This window comes from Passer domesticus, chromosome 37 (genome assembly GCF_036417665.1).
Source record: "Passer domesticus isolate bPasDom1 chromosome 37, bPasDom1.hap1, whole genome shotgun sequence".
Lineage (NCBI taxonomy): Eukaryota > Metazoa > Chordata > Aves > Passeriformes > Passeridae > Passer > Passer domesticus.
This window is the reverse complement of record NC_087510.1, coordinates 198,415-209,208: the sequence shown is the minus strand read 5'-3', so window position 1 is coordinate 209,208 and position 10,794 is coordinate 198,415. Positions and strand designations below refer to the sequence as shown.

The following is a 10,794-nucleotide window of genomic DNA, read 5'->3' as shown; positions in this document are numbered from 1 at the left end:
AGGTTTTGGGGTCTGGGTGGGCTGGGGGGTCCCAGTTCTGCTGTATCCATGGATTTTTGACACCCCCACTGTCCCTATCCCTGTCCCTGTTCCCTGTCCATATTCCTGTCCTTGTCCCCATCCCTGTCTCTGTCCCTGTCCCCATCCTTGTCCCTATCCCTGTCCCCTATCCCTGACCATATCCCTTGTTGCTGTCCCTTGTCCCCCATCCCTGTCCCTGTCCCCTGTCCCTTGTCCCTGGTCCCCATCCCTGTTCCTGTCCCCCATCCCTGTCCCCTGTCCCTGTCCCCATCCCATCCCCATCCCTGTCCCCTGTCCCTTGTCCCCTGTTCCCATCCCCATCCCTGTCCCCCTGTCCCCATCCCTGTCCCCTGTCCCCGTCCCTGTCCGTGTCCGTGTCCCTGCAGGACGTCCTGGGCTGTGTCTGCATCAACCCCGGGCGTCTGACCAAGGGCCAGGCCGGGGGCACCTACGGGCGCCTGCTGCTGCGGAGGGACGGGGACAGAACTGGGGACAGGGACAGAACCGGGGACAGAACCGGGGACAATCCTGGGGACAATCCTGCAGAGAACCCCGGGGGACAACCCCGGGGTCAACCCCAGGAACAACCCCGGGGCCGTCCCCCGGAGCAGCCCCTGCGTGGCCGCCCAGGTCGTGAGGATCTGAGCCCCCAGCTCCTGGAATTGGGGTGAAACTCCTGGAACTGGGGTGAAACTCTGGGAATTGGGGTGAAACTCCGGGAATTGGGGCTGAAACTTCTGGAATTTGGGTTAAAACTCCTGGAACTGGGGTGAAACTCCTGGAATTCCAGCTAAAACTCCTGGAATTGGGGTGAAACTCTTGGAATTCTGCTTAAAACTCCTGGAATTTGTATTAAAACTCCTGGAATTGGGGTGAAACTCCTGGGACTGGGGTGAAACTCCTGGAACTGGGGTGAAACTCCTGGAATTGGGGTGAAACTCCTGGAATTGGGGCTGAAACTCCTGGAATTGGGGTGAAACTCCTGGAACTGGGGTGAAACTCCTGGAATTGGGGTGAAACTCCTGGAATTGGGGCTGAAACTCCTGGAATTGGGGTGAAACTCCTGGAATTTGGGTTAAAACTCCTGGAACTGGGGTGAAACTCCTGGAATTGTGGTTTAAAACTCCTGAAAATTGAGCTAAAACTCCTGGAATTCCGGTTAAACCTCCTGGAATTCCAATTAAAACTCCTGGAATTCCAATTAAAACTCCTGGAATTGTGGTGAAAAACCCCAAAGCCATTCTGCACATGGAGGATTTCCCCAGGAGAGTTCAGGATTCACCTCCAGTAAAACGGAATTTGGGAAGGGGATCCTCCCTGTCCTGGCACCCCCCCTCACCTTGGGTGGCCTCGTTAGCAGAGTTTAATTAGTGCAAAACCAATTAATTACGGATTCCTGGTGCGCCCCTTTTCCCAAACTTTTTGCCCCAAATTTATGAAGGTGAAAATTTAAAATTAAAGTTCTTGCCTGTCCCGGTGTCATTCCTGAGGGAAAAGGTGAATCCCAGGGGTGGATTTTGGGGTAAAACCAGGGAAAATTGGGGCTGGGGAGGGAGATTCCACCCACAACTCTGGTGTGTGCCTGGGATTTTCCCAAAAATCTCCTTTTTCTCCCCAAATATCCACGTGGAGCAGTTGGGAAGTGCTGAGGTCGCCCCCAGTTCCTCCTCTGCTCTTTGCCCATTTCCAGCACTTCTCACCCCGAATCAATACAGTTTTCCCAACATCCATAAAATCTTTTTTTCCTGTTTTTTTTCCTTACATTTCCAGTTTTATTTTCATTTTTTCTGCACCTGCAGGGGAGGGGAGCAGATCCCCATTCCCTCCCAGTTTCCCTTGGAAAAAAAATCAGATTTTGGTTAAAACAGCAGCGGGAGGAGCCAGAGCCGGGTCCTGGGGGAGGATTTGGGGAATTTTGACTTTTCCCCCCTACAGATCCTCCACTGTTCAATCCCACCCCTGATTCGGGATTTAATTTGGGAATTCCTGAAGGTTTTAGGGCCGGGATTCCCAGATTTCATTTTTGTGTTCTTTTCCTGGGGAGAGGCTGAGGCAGCTCTGGGAATTCCCGGGAAGGGAAGCGAGGCCGGGGTGGGGCCTGGAACCCCTCGGGGGCGGCTGTGCCAGGACCGATCCCGAATCCCGGCTCCAATCCTGAATCCCAGCCCCAATCCCAAATCCTGGCCCCGATCCCAAATCCCGGATCCCAATCCTGAATCCCGGCCCTGATCCTGAATCCTGATCCCAAATCTGGCCCCGATCCCACATCCTAGCTTCAATCCCAAATCCCAGCCCTGATTACGAATCCCGGCCCCAATCCCGAATCCCGATCCCAAATCCCAGCTCCCATCCCAATCCCGAATCCCAGCCCCAAATCTTGAATCCTGATCCCAAATCCTGGATCCCGATCCCAAATCCCGATCCCGGGCTCCGCAGGTGACACCGCCAGGAATTCGGGAGGGAGGGAAGGGAAGGGAAGGGAAGGGAAGGGAAGGGAAGGGAAGGGAAGGGAAGGGAGGAAGGGAAGGGAAGGGAAGGGAAGGGAAGGGAAGGGAAGGGAAGGGAAGGGAAGGGAAGGGAAGGGAAGGGAAGGGAAGGGAAGGGAAGGGAAGGGAAGGGAAGGAAGGGAAGGGAAGGGAAGGAAGGGGAAGGGAAGGGAAGGGAAGGGAAGGGAAGGGAAGGGAAGGGAAGGGAAGGGAAGGGAAGGGAAGGGAAGGGAAGGGAAGGGAAGGAAGGGAAGGGAAGGGAAGGGAAGGGAAGGGAAGGGAAGGGAAGGGAAGGGAAGGGAAGGGAAGGGAAGGGAAGGGGGATAACTCGCATTCCCGGGATGCTGCGGGGAGGGCGGGCACAGCTTTTCCTGCCTCCCGGCCGCGCTCGCGGCGCTGCCGCATCCCGGATTTAAAGGGAAAGCAGCGATTCCTGCCTTTGATCCAGGAAAAAAAAAAAAAAGAGCGGATCCTTCCCTCACAGCCCCCCCGCCCTCTGCGCTTCTCGCTTAATTAAACCAGCGCTTAATTGGAGCCCCCGGCTCCGCCCGCTCCCCGGCTTGGAGCAGCGGCGGAGCCCCCGGAGCGGCCCCGGAGCCCCGGGAACAGCCCCGGAGCCCTGGAACAGCTCCTGGAAAAGCCCCTGGATCCCCGGAATAGCCCCGGATCCCGCCCGGCTTTCCGGGCGTCCTTTCCTGCGAACGGGAGAATCCCCGGATTTCCGAACCCCCGAATTTCCAAATCGCCGGATTTCCGAACTCCTGAATTACCGAACCCCTGGATTTTCAAACCACCGGATTCTGCACTCCCGAATTTCCAAACCCCCGGATTTCCGAATCCCGGATTCCTGAACTCCTGGATTTCCGAACTCCTGAATTTCCGACCCCCCCGGATTTCCGAATCCCTGAATTTCCGACCCCCCGGATTTCCGAATCCCTGAATTTCCGACCCCCCGGATTTCCGAATCCCTGAATTACCGAACTCCCGGATTTCCGACCCCCCGGATTCCTGAACCCCCGGATTTCCGAACTCCCGGATTTCCAAAGCCCCGGAATTTCCGACCCCCCGGATTTCCGAGCCCTCTCCAAGCAGTGTCCCGGCCGCCCGAGCGGACTCCGACCCCATCCCCGGCCCGCGGCCGCTTCCCGGCAGTCCCGGCCCGGGAGGAGCCCCCGGAGGAGCCGCTGCTGCTTCTCCCGGATTTTGGCTTTTCCCGTGGAATTTTTTGGCACCGGGAGGGGTCGGGGTGTGGCCGGGGCCGAGACTCCCTTCCTCCCTTCCCTCCTCATCCTCCGGCTCGTCCCGACACCGGGATTTTCCTGGGAAAAGGTGCCGCTGTGCCCTGGCATGGAATTGTCACCGCTGCGCTGCCCCCGGCCCGGACCCTGCGCTGGATTCCCGAGGTGGGGACGGGGCGAGGGCAATTCCTGCCCGGTTTTAACCCTTTTTAACCCATTTTAACCCGTGCTCAGAACGGGGTCGGGTCTCACGGACGGGTCCCAAAATCCCCATTCCCTAAAAAAACCCCCACGACCTTCATCCCAAAGGGCTCCTCTTCCTCCCTCCGGCTCCTGCAGCTCGGGGACAGCGGGGAAATGGGGAATTTCCATCTTTTTTTTTGGGAAAATCCATCCTCCGGGGCAAATCCGGAGGCGGGGATTTAAATCGGGCACCAAAAAAGGCTGGAATGGGTCAGGAGGGAGGAAAGGGAGGTTTTTGCTCCTCCCTCGGGCATTTCCCATGGGAAAAGGAGTTTTAATTCCATCCCTGAATCCCCACTCGGGGAAAATGTGGATGGGATTTCTCGTGGGGACACTCAGGATGGGGAAGGGCTGCTCAGACAGCGCCAAAATTCCTGAAAATCGGCTTAAAAAAACCCAAATTTCTGTGGGGCAGGGCCCAAAATGCTGGAAATGGGCAGGAAGTTGGAATTTTTATGGAAAAACTGAGGGAAAAGTAAAAATGTTGAAGTCATGAAGCCTCAAGGGGCTGAAAATGGGCAGAAAATTTCACACTGAGGGTAGGAATTTCCAAAAGCAGGTGGAAAAGGAAGGAAATTTCCAGGTTGTGAGAGGTGAAGTTGTGGCAAGAGGCAAAAAGATCCCAATTTTTTCCTGAGCTGAAGCCTGAATTTCCAAGAACAGGTGGAAAATAAAAAACCTGGGTGTGCTGAAGCCCAAAGTGCTGGAAAAGGAACAAAATTTTCCTGTAATTTGTGAAAAAAGAGCCCAAATTCCTCCCAATCCAGACCCTAAATCACAAAAAAAGGAATGAAATGAACAGGATTTCTCTGTTGGAGCTGGAATTGATGGAAACAGGGAAAAATTCCTCACATTTTTCTCCATGGGAGTCGAATCTGCTGATCCAGGGCGATTCCAAGGGTCGGAATCCTGGGAGCGTTTCCTGGAGCTCCTCCCACTCGGATCCTGGGGGAAAAAATCCTTTTTTTCCTGTTTTTTTTTCCTGTTTTTCCCTGTTTTCCTCATTCCTGACTCCTCCTCCTGGGGTGTCCCGGGTTCTCCTGGGATTTCAGGGGATGGAAACTCCTGGAAAGGAATTATTCCTTGGAGTTTTCCTCGTGGTTTTCCTCCTTTTCCAGCCCATTTTCCACCTGTTTGGGAGCGCCGTGGCTCCCGTGAGGAGGGGAATTTGGGGATTTTGGGGCTGGAACCTCCCCCATTCCCGGGATTTCCCTCTCCCAGCACAAAGGGAATTCAGCTCCCGGAACATTCCCGACTTTTCCCGGGGCTTTGTCCCGGCCGAGCGGAGGAGGGGGAGGGACTGGGGTCAGGGAGGGCACGTTGGGGTGGGAAAAGGGATTTCCAGGAGGGGAAAATCCAGCTCCCAGGGCACCGACAGCTCCGGGATGCTCATCCCCATCATCATCATCATCATCCTTCAGCCTCACATGGGAATTCACATTTCAGAGCCTTTTTCCCCTCCAAATCCACTTTATTCCCTCCAAATCCACCTTATTCCCTCCCTTATTCCCTCCAAATCCACTTCTTTCCCCCACAAACCCATTTCCCCCCCTATAATTCCATTTTTTCCCTACAGCCCAGCTTTTCCCCCTCCAATTTCACTTTCCCCCCACTCCAAGCCCACTTTCCCACTTTTCCCCCTACAATTCCCACATTTCCAAGGGCGCCGGTGCCGATCCCGACTCCAGAGGAGGATTCCCCAGTCCCATTCCCATTCCCATTCCCATTCCCATTCCCACTCCCTTTCCCATTCCCATTCCCATTCCCAGTCCCATTCCCATTCCCATTCCCAGTCCATTCCCATTCCCATTCCCATTCCCATTCCCATTCCCATTCCCACTCCCATTCCATTCCCATTCCCATTCCCATTCCCATTCCCCATTCCCATTCCCTGTCCCATTCCCCATTCCCATTCCCAGTCCCATTCCCATTCCCATTCCCCATTCCCATTCCCATTCCCATTCCCTGTCCCATTCCCACTCCCATTCCCATTCCCATTCCCATTCCCACTCCCATTCCCATTCCCTGTCCCATTCCCCATTCCCATTCCCATTCCCATTCCCTGTCCCATTCCCCATTCCCATTCCCATTCCCACTCCCATTCCCATTCCCATTCCCTGTCCCATTCCCATTCCCACTCCCATTCCCATTCCCATTCCCATTCCCATTCCCTGTCCCATTCCCATTCCCATTCCCACTCCCACTCCCATTCCCATTCCCATTCCCATTCCCATTCCCTGTCCCTGTCCCATTCCCAGTCCCATTCCCATTCCCAGTCCCATTCCCTGTCCCTGTCCCTGTCCCATTCCCGTTCCCATTCCCTGTCGCTGTCCCCGTCCCCGTCCCCGTCCCCGTCCCGCCGCCCCTCCCGTCGCTCCGAGCCGCGCTAATCCCGGCATTAGCGGCGCTGCGTTCTGCACCGTCAGGATTCTCCTGCCGGGCCGGGGCCGGGGCCGGGCCCTGCCCCGATCCCCGGGATCGCCCCCCGGATCCTCTCCCCTCCCGGGATCCTCTCCCCTCCCGGGATCCTCTCCCCAGGATCCTCTCCCCTCCCCGGGATCCTCTCCCCTCCCCGGATCCCCTCCCGGGACCCTCTCCCCTCCCCGGGATCCTCTCCCCTCCCGGGATCCTCTCCCCGGGATCCTCTCCCCTCCCGGGATCCTCTCCCCTCCCCGGGATCCTCTCCCCTCCCGGGATCCTCTCCCCCGGGATCCCTCCCCTCCCCGGGATCCTCTCCCCTCCCCGGGATCCTCTCCCCTCCCGGGATCCTCTCCCCGGGATCCCCTCCCCTCCCCGGGATCCTCTCCCCTCCCCGGATCCTCTCCCCTCCCGGGACCCTCTCCCCCTCCCCGGATCCTTTCCCCTCCCGGGACCCTCTCCCCTCCCCGGATCCTCTCCCCTCCCTCCCCTCGAGGCCTCGGGAGCGGCGCCGGCGCTGGTCGGTAACGGGGATTGGGGGGACAGGGGGAGAATTCCATGAAAATGGGGGAGAATGCCATGAAAAAAGTGGGAGAATGGGGAGAATTCCATGAAAATGGGGGAGAATTCCATGAAAAAGGGGCAGAACAAGGGAGAAGTCCATGAAAACGGGGGAGAATTCCATTGAAAAGGGGGAGAATTGGGGAGAATTCCATGAAAATGGGGGGAGAATGGGGAGAATTCCATGAAAATGGGGGAGAATTCCATGAAAAAGGGGCAGAACAAGGGAGAAGTCCATGAAAACGGGGGAGAATTCCATTGAAAAGGGGGGGAGAATTGGGAGAATTCCATGAAAATGGGGGGAGAATGGGGAGAATTCCATGAAGAAGGGGCAAAACGGGAGAATTCCATGAAAAGGGGGGAGAATGCCATGAAAAAGGGGGAGAAGAATTGGGAGAAATTCCCATGAAAAAGGGGAGAATTGGGAGAATTCCATGAAAATGGGGAAGAATTCCATGAAAACAGGATAATAAAGGAGTATTTCCTAAATGCAGGGGATGATAAGGGAATAGTTCCTAAAAATATTGGATAATGAGGGAGTATTCCCTAGAGATGGGGGGTTGTTCCCTAAAAATGGGATACTAAGGGAATATTCCCTAAAAATAGGGAGTTATAAGGGAATATCCCCCAAAGCATGGAATTCTGAGGAAACAGTCCCTAAAAGCAGGGAATTCTGAGGGAATATTCCCCCAAACAGGGAATTCTGAGGGAATATTCCCTAAAACTGGGGGATAATGAGGGAATATTCCCAAAAGCAGGGAATTCTGAGGGAATATCCCCCCAAGCAGGGAAGGGGCGGGCAGCAGCGAGGTTTGGAGAGGTGAAGGGGAATTGGGATTTTCCATCCCTCGGGGCATTGGTGTTGTTGTTGTGTTTTTAGGGATGAATCCTCCCGGGACTTTTCTGGGTCGAATTCCGGCCGGGAGAGGCCCCTCAGGGCGTCCCAGCCCGGGACAAACCCGGCCCTAAATCCCTCACGCTGCTCTGGCCTTGCCAGCAGCACTGCCTTTACAAAAACAGGGATGCATGGAAATTTTTTTCCCTGAAAATTCATGATAAGGGTGAAAACCTCCAGAACTTCCCACTTGCTGATTTAACAGGGAACGTTCTGGTGGCTCCAAACCTGTTCCATCCCTTTTTCCCTCCCCCTGAGGCTGGACGCATTCATGGCACTAAAATTCCCATTTTTGCCTCATTTCTCCCCAGAGCTGTAAAATCCAGCCCAGATCTGATAGCTGAACTCAAAGTTCACGACTGAAACAGGGGAAACCCCAACTTCCTTCCCCTTCTGGCCCCAAATCTCCAAACTTTCTGCTTTTCACTTCAGCTGGGCTGGGTGGGGCCGAGCAGAGAGCAGCTCAGGGTGAGAAAATCCCTTTTGGGTTCAAAACGCCTCTTCCCAGCACTCTGCTCTCCCGACCTCCAACCCCACTCCCCGCCTCCTCCCTAAAACCCAAATCTGGGTTTCCCTGCCCGCCTCCCTCCCCGGCCTGGCTTTCACTACCTGCTCCTCCGGGTGTTAGCGGCGGGGGAAGCTCTGCCCTTCATTGCGAGGGTGAGGATGCTGCTGGCGCTGCCGTGTCGGCGCTGAGCGTTCCCCCTCTCCCCGTTCTCCCCAGGCTGCCCTGAAGCGCGGCCGCCATGTCCACCAAGGTGCCCGATCTACCTGAAGAGAGGCAGCCGCAAGGGCAAGAAGGAGAAGCTGCGCGACATCCTGTCCTCGGACATGATCAGCCCTCCGCTGGGCGACTTCCGCCACACCATCCACGTGGGCAGCGGCGGCGAGGCCGACACCTTCGGGGACATCTCCTTCCTCCAGGGCAAGTTCCACCTGCTGCCCCGCGGCGACGCCGGCGAGCGCGGCGGCGCCGAGGCGACGGCGCCGTTCGAGTTCTCGCGCACGGCCACCATGTCGGGCGGCGAGGCGGCCGCGCCGTCGCCGCTGCTCAAGAACGCCATTTCCCTGCCGGCGCTCGGTGCCGCGCAGGCACTGACCCTGCCCGCGGCGCAGGCCCCGCCGAAACCCCCGCGGCTGCACCTGGACGAGGCCGCGGCGTCACCGGCGTCGCCGCCGTCGCCGCCGTCGCCGTCGTGCCCCCGGCTGGCCGCCAACGGCGAGGCCGAGCCCTTCCTGTCGCACGCCGGCTCGCTGCTGTCCCTGCACGTCGACCTGGGGCCGTCCATCCTGGAGGACGTGCTGCAGGTCATGGACAGGCACCAGGCCGAGCGCGGCGCCGGCGCGCGGCCGGAGATCCTGACGTGAGGGTGAAGGCGTTGGGAAGCGGACGGTGAGGGTGAGGATGAGGATGGGGAGGAGGATTTGGGGTGTTTTTCGGGTGTGGCTCTCGGATTCCTGCGTTTTCCTCACGCCGGGTGAGGGTTTGGCCTCGGGGGGAGAAGCAGAGTGAGCCCCTGAGCTCTCTCAGCCTCCTCAGTGCCAGAGCTGCCCACGGGAAACACGACGGACCCCACGGGATGGATTCCCAAAGATTCCAGCCAGGAGGATTCGGGGGGGACAGCGGGGTTTGTTCTCCACGGCTCTGAACATCCTGAACCGTCATGGCGCTGTCACCTCAACTTCTGCTCCATGAAATCCTTTGAAAGTCCCACAGATGGGGAAATCTCCACCGGGAAATCTCCACCGGGCTCTGTGTCCCTGTGGAGAAGCCAAAACTCCCCGTGGAGGAGCTGGGATCTCCCAGTGGAGCTCTTGTTTTAGGAACTCAATCCATGGAGGGGCCAAAAAAACCCCTCTGGGGCTGAACTGGAGCGACTGGAAATTGCAAAACCAACCAAAAATCCCAACGTGAGCTGCAGGTGGATCCTGGCACCGACGGATCCCTCGCGGATGGTTTGGGTGGAGTGGGAATGCCCAGGGGAATTCCAGCTGGATTTTGGGGAACAGGGACAAAAGCCCCACTGGAAACGCTGCTGGAGGAGCCACCAGGACAGGGTGGGACCTCCTCGTCCAAGCTCCTGTCACAAATTCCATCTTTTCACCGATTTCTGGCAGTTTGAGCCCAGAACTGGATCCCCCCAGGGCGGAGTCGCGGCCCCTCCTGACCCCGGTGCTGTTCCTCATTGCCTAACGAGTCTAATTTAGATTATCTGACTAATGACTCATTAGATTCTTGTTAACGAACCCTTGTCCCGCCTCTTCCTTCCCCTCCCCCTGTGCGTCGGTAAACCCGAACCACTTTTGGTGCAAACACCCAGAATTTGGGGATAAACCCATTTTCCAAGGTTTTCATCTGTAAAATAAGTGACAAACTGAGGCTAATTAGGCTCGACCAGGTTTAATTTCTACTTGGTCGAACTCTTCCCTGCTCTAAACTCTGTTCTCCCCCCACACTCTTTCCACATTTTATTTATTTGTGATTTTTCCTCCCCAAACCAATTCCAGCTATTTCAGAGCCTCGTTTGTGATTAATTAACCCCAGGGATGTTTGTGATTAATTAACCCCAGAGATTGGGATGGGAACGTGGCTCCGTGTCCCCTCCTGTCCCACAAACACACCACAGCTGCTGCTCGGACAAACAACGGGAAGGGAAACGGGCCCAGAACGGCTCATTTTGGGCGGGTTTCTGTGTTTTGGGGGCTTTCCAGCGTGGGCTGGGTTGGGACAACGTGGATGGACTTTTTTCCCTGGATTTCACCCCGATTTTCCTGGGTTCCACCCACCCTAATCAGTGATTTAAAGATGGAGCTGTTTGTGCCCCACCTCAGCCCAGGAATTGCGAAACCGTCGCTGCCGAAGCTGTTTCGAAATACCAAAATCAGCCAAAATCCCTTTTTTTTTTCCTGTTTTTTTCCCTTTTCTCCCTCA

General features: G+C 56.5%; 1 protein-coding gene and 1 long non-coding RNA gene across 2 annotated transcripts; one reads left to right on the top strand and one right to left on the bottom strand.

Annotated features, from left to right (window-relative positions):
- The first annotated feature begins 3,780 nt into the window (after nucleotides 1-3,780).
- CDC42EP2 (CDC42 effector protein 2) lies at nucleotides 3,781-10,109 on the top strand. The gene is made up of 2 exons (XM_064402290.1): nucleotides 3,781-3,910; nucleotides 8,587-10,109. Exon 2 carries the CDS (start codon nucleotides 8,694-8,696, stop codon nucleotides 9,228-9,230), a length of 537 nt encoding a protein of 178 aa, XP_064258360.1. The 5' UTR covers nucleotides 3,781-3,910; nucleotides 8,587-8,693; the 3' UTR covers nucleotides 9,231-10,109.
- On the bottom strand, nucleotides 4,137-5,716 carry LOC135288950 (uncharacterized). Its single transcript, XR_010351762.1, has 2 exons — nucleotides 4,841-5,716; nucleotides 4,137-4,691 (listed from the first exon to the last, which is right to left on the bottom strand). It is a non-coding gene; the product is annotated as an uncharacterized LOC135288950 (long non-coding RNA).
- Nucleotides 10,110-10,794: the final 685 nt, after the last annotated feature.